The 14587-nt window shown below is 37.2% G+C and overlaps 1 protein-coding gene and 1 long non-coding RNA gene across 3 annotated transcripts; one reads left to right on the forward strand and one right to left on the reverse strand.

The window, feature by feature from the left end:
* Positions 1-234: 234 nt before the first annotated feature.
* Positions 235-3533, forward strand: LOC107868030 (glucan endo-1,3-beta-glucosidase 3). Its single transcript, XM_016714585.2, has 3 exons — positions 235-506; positions 598-1680; positions 3197-3533. Exons 1-3 carry the CDS (start codon positions 452-454, stop codon positions 3226-3228), a joined length of 1170 nt encoding a protein of 389 aa, XP_016570071.1. The 5' UTR covers positions 235-451; the 3' UTR covers positions 3229-3533.
* Positions 3534-4903: 1370 nt separating this feature from the next.
* Positions 4904-14350, reverse strand: LOC107868031. 2 transcript variants are annotated; one of them, XR_001673588.2, is made up of 5 exons: positions 14120-14350; positions 13950-14021; positions 11788-11853; positions 11399-11534; positions 4904-5249 (listed from the first exon to the last, which is right to left on the reverse strand). It is a non-coding gene; the product is annotated as an uncharacterized LOC107868031 (long non-coding RNA). The 2 variants fall into 2 exon arrangements; XR_001673587.2 differs by lacking the exon at positions 11399-11534 and having other exon boundaries at positions 14120-14349.
* Positions 14351-14587: the final 237 nt, after the last annotated feature.

Below are 14587 nucleotides of genomic sequence, written 5' to 3' on the forward strand. Positions count from 1 at the left end.
AAAATTATTTAAATTATTAATAATGTTCTTAAGCTCTACAGCAATTCAAGTTATAAACCCTCTGTCCCTACCACATTTGTTAGTAAATTTTTTTACTTTTTCAGTGAAGTTTTAAAATTAGCTAAGTTAATTAAATGATTTTGAAATGGAGGGACTGATGGAGCATCAAGTTATCCCGAGTGTTTCCCTCCACTACCTCTACATTTTGGTACTACCATTCCAAGCACATATTCCAAAGAAAGCTAAAAGACAATTAGCCAAAGGACGACAAACTGTGAGACTTGTACCTGTCTACAAAACAGTACCTTGCTTTACACCCCCTCACAATCTTTTTTCCCTCGTACAGCTTTTTTTTAACACAAAAATCAAGTAAATGAACTCTCAAAATAACATCTAAATTGTAACATTATTACCAAACCCCATTTCCTTCATATCAACTCTCCAGAACATAATGTTTAAGCTTTGGTGTTTTTCCCATCTTTTCTTTCTTTATTTTGCTTTAAATGGTAAGTGAATCTTGTTCTTTTACATTTTCTATTTGTTTGTTTCTTTATGTACTTTTCTGATTTTTAAATTTCCATAAAATTAATTTTGCAGCTGCAGTTGGTCATGAATCAGTAAAGCTCTCAAGTCTTGTGCCACTACAAAGTTTTCCAAGAACTGACATTGCTACTATAGCAGTTTCTTTGCCTATTGAACACCTTGATGGAGTGTCCACTAGTGTTCTTGAAGCTGAAAATTGGCTAAGAACCAATGTTTTAGCTCACTATCCAGCCACCAACATCACTACTATTCTTGCTGGTCACACACTTTTGTGCCAAAAAGATCAAGAAAATAGAATGAGCTTAATCTTGCCATCAGTCAAGAACATTTACTACTCTCTTACAAGGTGGGGTTTGCATACTGAAATCAAAGTGTCCACTTCTTTTTCTTCCTACTGCTTGGACCAAAATATGGCTGAACAATATGTTAAACCTCTACTTGAGTTCTTTCAACATGTCAATGCACCCTATGTAGTGAGCACAGCAAGAGATTTGGATGAAAAAATTGAAACTTTGATGAATAGCCATTTAGGATCTATGAAGAAGTTAGGAAATTTCAGCCTAAGCAAGATTTTCTTGATTAGTGAGAACCCAAAACTGATGAGACCCTTAAGCAGAAAGCTCTCAACTTTTGACTCAAAATACACTATTCCTACCAGGCCAACCCCATTGGCTCCAAATCCAAATCAGCTTTCTCCAGCATTTGCTGCTAACAGTCCACTTCCTCCATTAATTGGAAACATTTCACCTCCTTTTGCTCCTGAAATGGCACCTCCATTGTTCAACCCTATTAGTCCTTATGGACCCCATTTGCCACCTTGTATTCCATCTCATGGTGGTGTTGGGGGTCCAGTAGGTGCACCAGCAATAGGAGGTGGAGGACTGCATGGTAGTAATGGGCTATGGTGTGTAGCTAAGCCTAGTGTACCACCAGAGACATTGCAAGAGGCATTAGATTATGCATGTGGTGAGGGAGGTGCTGATTGTGAAGCTATTAGTCCAACTGGAAGCTGTTATTACCCTGACACTGTTGTGGCTCATGCTTCTTATGCTTTCAATAGTTACTGGCAGAAAACTAAAAGTACTGGTGGAACTTGTGGATTTGGAGGCACAGCTATGCTCATCAACTCTGATCCAAGTAAGCACTTCCTTCAATATGTTTGTTTGACTTTGATTTGCAGTCTTAAATTAAAGATTTGTAGAATGTATTAAAATGTCTTTTAATTTGTGATCTTAAATATGTAACGTGGAAATTGTAGAGTTGCGAAAATCCTTTTTGAAACGGACTTGAAGAAAATAAGACAAACAAATTAAAACTGAGTGAGTAAAGAATTATTTGGTTCACTTGCTAGTTATGGATTGTGTATTGTAAGGGGTTGTTTGGTACATAAGACAAGTAGGGATAGTCTGTAGGGCTATTTTTTCCAACCTTTCATATGGGATAGTAATCCTATCATTTCTGTTCAAATCTTGTTTGGCAGAAGGGATAAGATAAAATTTGGGATTAGCTTTATCCCATGTTTAATATCAGATATTACTTAATCTCAGACTATTTTATCCCATCATTTTTACTAAAATGGTGGAATTACTATCCCATGGAAGAGAGGGATAAAATAGTCTCATGGAATATCTCACTTCATGGATATCCTTACTTATTCCATTCAGTGTACCACACGACCCCATAGTGGATAAAATCTCCTAGTATTTGATAATTCCTCACACAAAGCATGAAATAAAGTTAATTCGAAACTTTATTCCGGAATTATTATCCTCATCCCACGTACCAAACGACTAATAAGAAAGATTATATAGCCATTGTTGTCCGGGGAATGTTTGGTAGAGACATAGATTACCTACTTAACAATAGGGATGGCAATGGGGCGGTGCGGGTGCGGGGCAGTGCGGATTTTAGACTATGTAGGTGCAGTGCGGCTTTAAGTAAGTTTTTTTTTAAATAGTGCGGGGCAGGGCAGATTAAGGCTATATGCGGGTTTAAACTAAAAATAAAAAAGTTAAACATTAGTATTATTCTCATAAATCTACCTAAAATTATATGTTTTCTTCACTTGAAAGTTTATGATACTTAAAACATGTATAACACTACAAATAAATAATTTTATAACTTTTTAAATTTCTTATTCATCTTAATGGAAATTTGATATTTGATCATTACTTGTACACGTGATACTTTTTTGATAATTTCTTGGTGAAAAGTGATATAATAAAAATTGGTTGTTACTATTTTCTAGTATTGAAAATATTATGGTTTTCAGTGGAGTTACAAATTTTTCAAAAAAGCAAAAATATGGGGATGTGCGGTGCAGGTATGTGCGAGTATGAGTGTGGGGCGGATTTATGTGGATTTAAAGATGATGCGGGGCGGGGCAGTTTTAAAAACGCGTTTTTAGAAAAAACTCACACCACACCATTGCCAACCCTACTTAACAATATTTATAAACATTGTTATATAAGCATTTTTTTTCTTCAAGTACTTCTATTTCCGTAATTCTATACACATGGCCTTCTCAACACATTCTCTTCTAGCGAGCATGATTTTCAAATGATAGAAGATAAAAGAATTGTGATTTTTGTTGCTACATATCTCTGAGGGTCACTGAGAAGATGAATGTAATATTTTTTGTATATTATTGCAGGCTATCTCCACTGTCGATTCGATCTAGCATGATACGTGTAGGATGGAACTTTTGGATGCAAATTGCAAGGAGTGAAGCCACTGCCACGAAGTTAATTGGGGGATCAAAAGGACTTTTTTTTTGGTGTTACCTCTAGTATAGATTTGCAGGAATAGGAGTTTGGTTTAAGAGTTTAGATCAGCCAATGGGCACTAGAAGAAACTCTTTGATTAGTGACTTCCATTTTTCATATTGCATTGTCCTAAACCTATTCTTTTGTAGCAGCTAAATATTATGTGCTAATACCTAACAAGTTAAAACAACTGAAAAAATTGGTATACCAGTGAAAATAATGACATACATGTTCTTGGTCTCTTAAAAAATAATGTCTAGGCATGTTGAGTTCTTAAAAAATGGTCTGCTTCGGAGGATCAAACACACGTCTAAGCATTTTTCAAAAAGTACGAGCAACATAATAAAAAATCATTAAAGACTCCCAAACTCACTTTGATCTATTCATTCCATGCTTTGTTATGCTAATAATCATACTGTTTGTGCCATTTTTTGTGCTCCACATTAAATTCAAGGTGTCTCTAAGCTTGTTTCTATGTGTGGAGAATTGGTGTGGTGAAGGGGGGAACCCAGAAAATAGAAAGAAAAATGAGATCCATCAAGAATGAACTTCGAAGCTTATGGGTAGCGATAACAGGTTTTCTTTTTTGGTAATTAGCGATGACAGTTATTGATATTCATTCGATTCTTTTTTATTTATCCACTATACTAAAAAGTAAAATTTGAAATTTTACTTGTTTATTTTAGCATATTAAGAAAAAAATAACTACTTTTCTTACTTCACCCCTAGCTGTAACTATTCACTTCAAATTATTTCTTTAGTCCAATATATAGTATACAACAATTAATATGGGTATCAGTATGCTACCAAAAAAGAATATGGGTGATCAGTAATTTTTATGATTAGACATTAATTCATTCAATATTTTTCAAAGAGTGTACAAAGTTTATTTATTGTGTATAAGCAAAAATGAGAGGAGATGGTATTACTATCATAGTAAGCAAGAGTGACTTCCTTTTTCTCATTCATCCAACGTCATTCAATTAAATATACTTGATCTCAAACTGAACAATCTTAGGTCCCCAGTATGTATTAAATATACTGTTAAAGAAAAGGACACACAAAACTTGTGATGAAGCAACAATTTATTGGCTTTGGTTCTTTTCTTATTATTTACGATTAAAAAAGAATTGCAGTACCTTAACTTGGTAAACAGGTCTGCATTTGCAGGGGCTCCACAAGTTTTTCCGAATAATCTTTTGGATTCAGTCCAAACTCCCTAGTGCACAATATTTAGGAATAATGTCACTGACCAGCCCAACTCGACGAAAAAGCCAGCTCATGAGATAAAAGGTTGCAGACAACTTATAAGCTGCCCAAACCTCCCTTATACCCTCCCACCGAATTGGAATGCCCATGCTATTGTCCAACCGCCAGACTCAACTATGTCACTGGCTCAGAAACGAGGCAAGACTAGCTCTAATCCCACTGTCATGGACACACCAAACTTCAACCATAAAAGCTAGCTTGTGCAGTGAAAGGTTGTGGACCACCTATTAAGCTGCCCAAACAACCCTTGTGTCCGTGCAGGACTGGACGTTGCAATAAGCTCTTTTGATTAAATTACCAAGAAAGTACAAATATGGACAGAAACATGGGAAACAGCTTGTATCATCTATGCTATTAAAAAGCATAAATTGCACTTTGTTTTCTGTGGAGCTGAGAGATCTGTGTGAGAAACAATCTAAAAGCATCTGCAATGTGAGCCCAAAAATTGGACTCTTTTAAGTGTAAAAGGCTAACAACGGATTTCTTTATAGATAGCTTAGGAACCATATCTATCTCACTTATTCATTAGTGATCACCTTTTGTCATTTAACTGACAGCTCCTTCCAGGTCATTCTGCCTTTCATCAGCATCATCAGTCATGTCAACCAGTGCTGCTTCCCAACCATTCTGTCTTTCATCAGCACCATTTGTCATGTTGACCAGTGCTCCTTCCTGCAAAAGATGAAGGTTGGTGGGTGTGTTTAGAACCGCAGACTAAGCGAGCAGAGTAAAGAGCAACTGGATAGTGGATACTAAGGTAAAGGTAATCTATGAATAGCAAAAATTCATCAGCTGCAAGGTTTCAAATGCAGTTCTCTTTTCAGCTATTATTCTTTATAACGGATATTACTATTTTTCCATATATAAGAGACTAGAAGCAGGAAGGTGTTCATGCCAGCAAAGGGTATTTTCTGCTCCTATAGATATGTACCTTCCCTCTATTAGACAAAAAGCCCAACATTTACTTACGACCCGTGTTTTCCCCTAAAAATATTTAGGGGTCATTTGGTTGGGAAACAAGTTATCCCACCCTCAAGGTAGGATAGAAATAACACTGCAATCCCGGGATGAGATATCTCATGCATTTTAACCCAACCAACATGGGATAACATGAGATAAGATCATCTTAAAATTAATCCCGGGATTAGTTATCCCTTACCCCTGGTACCAAACGAGCCCTTAGGGTAATTTGGAGATAAGGATAATAATCCGAAATGAAATTTTTTGTTTGAGGTATTATCTAATCCCGGGATTTTTTTATCCCGCCATTTCAGTAAAAATGGTGGAATTACTATCCCATATACAAAGTGGGATACAATAACCACATGGGATATCCATGCTTATCTCATCCCGCGTACCAAACGACCCCTTATGCTTTGTCTGCATTTTGTGGGCCCATCTTACTCTATCCTGCATCACAACATACCCATTTAATATTTGTAGCGTTACTATAGAGAACACTTTAAATTAATTTTTAACCGAGGTAATTGTTTCTTTTTTAGAAAAAACCCAAGGTAATTGTTTCTTTTTAAAAAAAAACGAAAATTGTTTCGTACGCAGGCAACATATATTTTAGTCTAATATTCATGGTAATAGTCAAATATTCTACAGAGTGCTGGTTAGACCAGCTATGCTGTATGAGGCGGATTGTCAGCCAAACAAGAAATCTCACATCCAAATGATGAAGGTGGCGGAGATGAGAATGCTATGATGGATGTGTGGATGTACTAGAAAAGATAAGATTAAAAATGAGGTTATTCGAGATAAGGTAGAGTGGTGTCGGTGGAAGCCAAGATGCCGGAAATGAGGCTGAGATGGTTCGGACACATGATGAGAAGGGACACGAATGTCCAGTGCGGAGATGTGAAAGGTTGACTTGGGGTGGATTCAAGCGAGGTAGAGGTAGACTGAAGAACTATTAGAAGAAAGTGATTAGACAAGACATGGAGCAGCTTTAGCTTACCTAGGACATGATCCTAGATAGGTTAGTTGGAAAGGAGTGCGTCATTGTTAGTGGGTAGAAGGATAGTAGGAAAGGAGTGTGTCATTGTTAGTGGGTATGAGGCCTTAGTTTTGTTATCCGTGCTTGTAGAAATGGTACTAGGATTATTTCAGAGTGTGTTATCGTTTGTCCTATTACTTGGTGAATCTTGTTTATGATATTATTGGGTGTGGTATTCCCTATTGTTTCTTGTCCCTTTTACTATTTCTTTTCTAGACTGTTTTATCTTGAGTTAAGGGTCTGTTGAAAACAGTCTCTCCATCTCCCCTCTGAGATAGTGGTATGCACTGCATACACTTACCCTCCCCAGACCACACTTGGTAGGAATATACTAGGTATATTGTTATTGTTGTTGCAATTGCATTCATTAAACTATGTACATAGCTTTTGTAAAAAAAATGTTTCAGATTTTTGATATATTCACTAAAGTTGAAAAGGGCAATTCAAGGAAATCTGCACTTAAAAAAAGAAAAAAAAAAATGAGAACACTATAAATACAACCAACTATAGGATAAAGTACATGGGCCCACAAAGTTGAGGCAAAGTATAAGGGGTTGTTTGGCACGTGGGATGGGATAAGCAAGGATATCCCGTGAAATTATTTTATTCCACACTTTATATGGGATAGAAATCCCATCATTTTTACTGGAATAGAACGATTCTGGAATAAGCTAATACCTCAAATCAAACATGATATAAAGTTATCTCAAATTTCATCTCGGGATCATTATCCCCTTATCCCACGTACCATATGACCCTTAAATCTTTTCAGGGGACAATGTAGGTCATTGAGTACAACAACTACAACAACAACAAACCCAGTGTATTCCCACGGCGTGGGGTCTGGGGAGGGTAAGATGTACGCAGTCCATACCGCTACCTCCGAAGAAGTTGAGAGGTTGTTTCTGGTAGACCCCAAGCTCAAGATAAAGGATAATAAACAAGGGGATGGATGACATAACCGAAAAAAAGAATAGGAAATAATAGAATAAAATCACAGAAATATGAAATATGGGAAATAAGAGCAACACGAAATAAGAAAATAGGAGTGTTCGCCGGGAGCGGAGTGTTGGCCGGTTAAGTACTCTCATATCCAAAAGTTGAAGGTGGCGGAAATAAGAATGTTGCGTTGGATGTGTGGATTTTCAAGGGCTGATAGGTTTAGGGATGAGATTATTTGGGAAAAGGTGGGTGTGGTGTCGGTGGAGGATAAAATGAGGGAAGTGAGGTTGAGATGGTTTGGTCATGTGATGAGGAAGGACACGGATGCCCCGGTCGTAGGTGTGAGAGGGTGGCCTTGGATGGTTTCAAGCGGGGTAGAGGTAGACCGAAGAAATACTGGAGGAAAGTGATTAAACGTGACATGGAGCAGTTACAGCTGACTGAGGACATGACCCTAGATAGGAAGATATGGAGGAAAAATATTAGGATAGAGGGCTAAGTCGTGTGGGCGAGTAGGCCGTAGTTAAGAGGGCTTTGGTTATAGTAATGTTCAATATTTTTGGGGATGTCGTGCATATGTTATTTTATTATGTCCCATGCCTTGGATGTTTTTTTTTTTTTGTATATTGTCCTTTTCCTGTGCCGGGGGTCTATCGGAAACAGCCTCTCTACTTCTTTGGAGGTAGTGGTATGGACTGAGTACATTCTACCCTCCCCAGACCCCACGATGTGGGAATATACTGGGTTTGTTGTTGTTGTTGTTGTTGTTGTTGGAATAAGAAAATAGGAACTAAACAATAGAAGATAGGACACCCACCTAGTAGTGACATACACTCACATACCAAAGACACCCATATACACTATCCTATGATTACTAAATCCGGCTACACAAGAACTCTCCTGACTGCTAGCTACAACCCGCACACTAACACTAGCCTTCTACCCTAATCCTCGACCTCCACGCCTTCCTATCTAGGGTCATGTCCTCAGTAAGTTGAAGCTGCTCCATGTCATGTCTAATCACCTCCCTCCAGTATTTCTTCGGCCTACCTCTTCTCCTCCTGAAGCCATCTAACGCTAGCCTCTCAAACCGCCGAAACGAGGCATCTGCGCCCCTCCTCATCACATGCCCAAATCATCTCAGCCTTCCTTCCCGCATCTTGTCCTCCACCGAAGCCACTCCCACCTTATCCCAGATAATCTCATTCCTAACTCTGTCCCCTTTAGTAAGTCCACACATCCAACGCAACATTCTCATTTCCGCCACCTTCAATTTTTGGATGTGAACGTGCTTAACTGGCCAACACTTTGCCCCATACAACATGGCCGGACGAACTGCCACCCTATAGAATTTGCCTTTTAGCTTAAGGGGCACCTTCTTATCGCACTCTATGTAGGTCATCGAGTAAATGTTAGTTTTTTTGTCTAACAGAGGAAAGGTACCCATATAAAGTACCTAGACACAAAAGTCCTTTTTTATAACTGCGGTATCCAGACTAGCTTGCGCATACCTCGACTAATTCCATGGGATACTTGCCACCTCCCACCAGCACAGGTATCAGGTAAACACTATTCACCAAGGCTAAAAAGGATGGAAAGAAATCACATAGTATTTTATCTCTGTTGGGAATTGAACTCGAAACCTCATGATGCTCACGTCATTGACCACTAGGCCAAACCCTTCTAAAAAACAAAAAACAAAAGCAAAAATACCTTTACGGGCATGTCGATGACCAATTGTCTGCTTCTAGCCGCTTCTTATGGTAACTATAGAGATGACTCAAATTATTTTTTACCGAGCTAATTGTTTCTTACAAAGAAAGGCCCGACTGACCAAATGTAACCTATGTGGAGCAAGCCTACACTGACCTGCAACTGCTTTCTAATTGGCTCCATTAAGGTTCATAGTCTCATCCTAAAAAGGCTTTTCTCTTCCTCCGGATATACATTCAACTTTCCCACAGACATGTCAGTCAAAATCAGCTATGGAGGAAGAAGAGTAATAACTTTTTTCAATTAATTTTAATAGTTTAATAATTCTACTAGTGGTCTCCTTGCCTAAAAAAACAAGTAAGCCCAACATGAATAATGATAGACATACCAAGGATTTACGCTATTCTTGTGTGCTTGCTTTGTGCACAGACACAACAAAGTTCGAAGTTGCTCGGCGTACTAGCCCTATAACGAAGTCAGACCCAATACACTCTCTTAGTATAAAGCAAAGCAGGACCGAGGAGCCTAATCTGACTCCCCATCCAACCGCCCTGGCATATGTTTCTGCACCAACTACATCGTAAGCTTCCATGGCTTGGAAATGAAAAAGAAACTCTATCCTCAAACCACCCAATCCTTAGTTTATGGTGTACAACAACATACCCAGTAAAATCCCACAAGTGAGATCCGAGAAGGGTAAAGTGTACACAGACCTTACCACTACCTCGGGGAGGTTGAGAGGTTGTTTTCGAAAGACCCTCGGCTCAAGTGTAGCAAAACTAGGTACAACAAAGAGTAAAACAGTGAAGAAAATATGACTACTACTCAATCAAAAAATTATGTGATAATCGAAACACAATAAACAACAACAATGATAGATATCTACAGCTAAACCTTAAGCTATCATACTACGATCCATGACAACACTCCTAACACGACTAACCTTCTACCCGAATACGCGTCCTCCACATCCCTCTATCTATGGTCATGTCCTCGGTAACCTTAGTTTATGGGATAACATATAAAATTTAGTCTCATATTATTATTTCATGAAATTATGTAGATTAATTTTGTAAAAGAATGTTTCACATTTTTAATATATTCACTAAATTGTAAGAGGCAATGTCAAGGAAATCTGCACTCAAAGAAACCCAAAAAAAAAAATACGTTTGGAAGAATTCATTGCTTTCATTGTTCTGGAAAGTTCTAAAGGACTGATTGATATCATCATCAACATTTAATTATTTCTATAAAAGTGAGAATGCATCACATTTTGTTTTTTTGGCGTCATTCAAATTTTCTCATTAATAGTATTCACATGACTATTTTGTTGGCACGTGATCTCTACAATGTTGATAATTAACGACAGTCATTAGCCCTCCAAAAAAATTATGAACTACAATCATGTTTTTGCACATTTTTTAATAATTAGTTATGTATTATTGACTTGAGCCGAAGGTTTTCCGGGAACATCCTCTGTAAGGTCTACATACACTCTACCATCCCCACACCCCACTAGTGGGATTACACTAGGTATGTTGTTGTTGTTATTTATTTTAGCGGCATTAAGTTTCACCCCGTATTACCAAAATAATTAAATTATTACTTTTTAAAAAGGTCACTTTGTCATGGTTATAAAAAGTTTTATAACCACATAAATATTGTAGCATACTTAAGATCAATTTTAGAATAATTTGTATTTTTTATAACCAAATAAATACTGTAGCATACTTAAGACCGCTTTTAGAATAATTTGTAGGGCCGATGTTGGCACGGGGCTCTGCATCTAGTCACATCTATATCTTAGCACAGATTGTCTTAACTAGTCGTTCTTAAGCGTTTTAACATATTGTGCTAAAGATTTCTATTACCATCGGCTGAGCATTCTTGCAAAGAACATTTTGGGTTCCAATTTTCAGCTTGATTTGAAATTAGCACACTAACTGCATAAGGACTACAGGTATCTTTAACCTACCTAGCCAAAACAACTGAGCTTAATTTTCACCATGCCTCGTTTCTTTTGGGTCCTAAATGAAATACTATCAAAAACCACATTAATATACACTACATACTTTAACGCATGCGTCTACAAACTTTTCTAAAGCATGGAACAGGAGTCAAGTAACAAGTAACAGATAATGCGTGAAAAAGGAGAAGAAACGACCTTCAATCTCATGTGGAACAAAAAAAGGGTAGCAGGCTCTGACCATTGCTAAGTCAAAGTTGTACTATCCAATAAGTGCACCGAGTCACAGAAAACAATCTTAACAGTTGCGTCGTTCCTTCAGACGGCGTGTTCCCTAAAGAAGACACAAGGAAGATAACAGCAGGATTTTGAACAGACTATCCCTTAAGGTAGATGTTAATAGAAAGGTAGGGTCGGGAAGACGAGAAATAGAAGTGTTCCCTTTCTTGAAAAAGCTCTCAGACCCCAGTACTAGGGGTTGAGACGACCATCACATTGAAACAACTTTAGCATGTATGCATGAGCAGTTACAGGAACTAAGACAACAAACACTTGATCACAGAGATATTCTACAAGTGTGAATATACCTTTTTAGCTAGACCATGAGCAGACATAAGTTCATGGAACTTGCGCATCAGCATTTCTTCCTCAACCTACAAGTAGTACAACATAAAAAACAGATATAATAAATCAAAGGAAAACTTAAAGAAATTAAAACTACTAAAATTTTACAACAGATAATAATAAGGTATTTGCTCTCAAAGTTGTCACAATGTCAGTCTGGATGCTGATGTAACATGAATGACAAACCCCCTGCGCTCAGGGTGGCTATTCCTATGTGAAAAATCTACTAGGGAAAATGAATGGTACTATTGGTTTACCCTAATGTTCTACTAGATATACATGTTAGTCATCCTGCAGGACGTCCATATCACTGGCACTCTAAATAAAACTTTGTCATGCTACTTGATTAAGTACATCCAGATACAAACCAAATTTACTGTAAACAAAATGATCTCTTGTTAGTTTTCCGTTTGAGAATTAAAATATCTCACCAAACAAATGCTATCTGAACTTTGAAGAGCAAGTTAAACAATTATTGAATGACTACATAGATTGGTCTCCCTATGGCCTCAAAATGTTGTTATCCTAACGCCCACAAGCTGGTTTCTGAACCATGTATTCATGTAAACGCAAGAATATCTTTAAGTTCGTGGGCCTAAAGCACAATTTCGTTAGACATAAACCAGCCTTTATATGGACCACTTTCACTCGTCTTGAGCAGGCAAAGAAACCAAAAAAGATTAAATGGGCTTCACACTAGGGATAGAGTGGATCCCAGATTTAGAACTAGAAGGTTATGTATTTGTTATATATATGTACTATTTTCAATATCTTTCATATATAGATAAAACCTTATTAAATAAGTAATAACTATATTGATGTGGATAGAAATAGATAGCATGAACTCCTATATAAGGAGCACCAGCCTCAGAAGGATAGCTTTTACGAATCCCTATATAAGTAGTACCAGCCTCACAAGTATAGTTCTACTTGAAACTCAATGTCAAAGGCTATTTTACTACGAAGTCAGCTAATCAGCTTTTCCTTTCCCTTGATCAAAAGGACTCTTGTCATATTAATCATGTGATCCTTCCATATTGAAATTGAACACCCATCGAAAAAGAAAATTCTCTCTATGGCATCTTTGCTAGAAAAGAATACCCACATTGGACCTCCTCAGCCAAAACATTAGAAGCTCTAGTACTTGCTCCGGCTGTAATTCCCATCCAGAAGATGCTAACCACATTTTCTACCACTGTAGAGCTAATTGGGCTGACTAAACCAGCTAACATAAGCTGTCCTGACCTTAATGTTAACTGAACAGGCTAAATTTTATTCAATGGCAAGCATGGTATGTTTCTTCATAACTCCATTGCTGTAGAAAACAAAAGCAGTTGTTGCTTTCAACCTTTCAAATCTTTGCCTTAAAGAAACAACAACCAGTTCGATAACAAAAAGAACCCTATTGTCCTTAGCAGCATCTTCCTAAGGCCAGTGGAATTCTTCTCCTTAACTGACCCCCACCATAGCACCAATAACTCCCACTCCAGTAACAACCATTCCACAGCGAATAACATGGTGCACTACAAGAACCACACAAACAACTTTTTATCTGGGCTTGGTAGAAGGACAATTTAGGAACTAGGAAGATGGGGAGGTGACTTAAGAGGCAATTCTAGCAATTGGATTCTAGGTCATGCAAACAAGTTCTGCATCACTACAACTGACGAATCTCAGCTGCTTGCCCTTATTCATGGATTGTAGTCTGTTTGCAGATTGCCACGGACAGTGATTTCAGGCTGCAGGAAATATTTATGGACTCACATGAAGTAATAAGCCTACCGGAAAAAAAACAATCCATTATACTCGCATATATTGGATGATTGAAGGTAGTTACCATCTAATCATGGGATCCTCAAATACAGCATGTTTGTAGGACAAAATTTTATCCCATCTTCTTTATGAGATAGTAATCCCACCGTTTTAATACAGATGGTGGATAAAATAACGTGGGATTAGCTAATTCTTCAAAAAAAACATGGGATAAAGTTAATTTCAAAATTTTATCACGGGATTATTATCCTTGTCCCAGTTTCAAACGACTACTAGGGGAATAAAGATGCTTAAAAGTTTTTATGTGCGTAAAAAGAGCTGCTAAACAAGAGTAAAGGGGTAAAGTGAATACCTGAAGTCTGTGTAATTCATCAGACATAGTTTTATGGGCATTGACAGTAATTCACGTTCTTTCTCCAGATGACTAAACCACAAAAACATAATTTATAATCACCCAAAAATAAAAACCAACATACAAAACTAAGAAAGTAAAGATGAAAATATCCTAAGACATAAATTTACTTCAAGGTTTCTGCAGTATATTTGGGATCCATGAAAAAGAATTGATCTCTTAGTTGGTTATAAACCCTTCGTTCAATTTCGACAGGAGAACCACAGCTGCAAACTGATATACTCTTGTCACATAAGAAATCAATAAATAGAAATATATTTTAGGGAAAAGGCTTAAAAATACCCTGCAACTTTAAGAAATTGATTAACTTTATTCTCCTCCCTCACACTATAGGTCAAATATAACCTAGCTGTTAACAAAATTATCATCTATGCCCCTAGGTCAAATATAACCTAGCTGTTAACAAAATTGTCATTTATGCCCCTATAATATACTATACTATACTATACCATACCATATAGTACCGAATATTATCAATCCATAGCAAACCATCATCCAATCAAAGTGAAATAGATGGAAAAACCCAAATCAACTAAAATTATAAAATAGATGGAAAAAACAAATCAACCTAAATTATC

Source organism: Capsicum annuum, chromosome 4 (genome assembly GCF_002878395.1).
Source record: "Capsicum annuum cultivar UCD-10X-F1 chromosome 4, UCD10Xv1.1, whole genome shotgun sequence".
Lineage (NCBI taxonomy): Eukaryota > Viridiplantae > Streptophyta > Magnoliopsida > Solanales > Solanaceae > Capsicum > Capsicum annuum.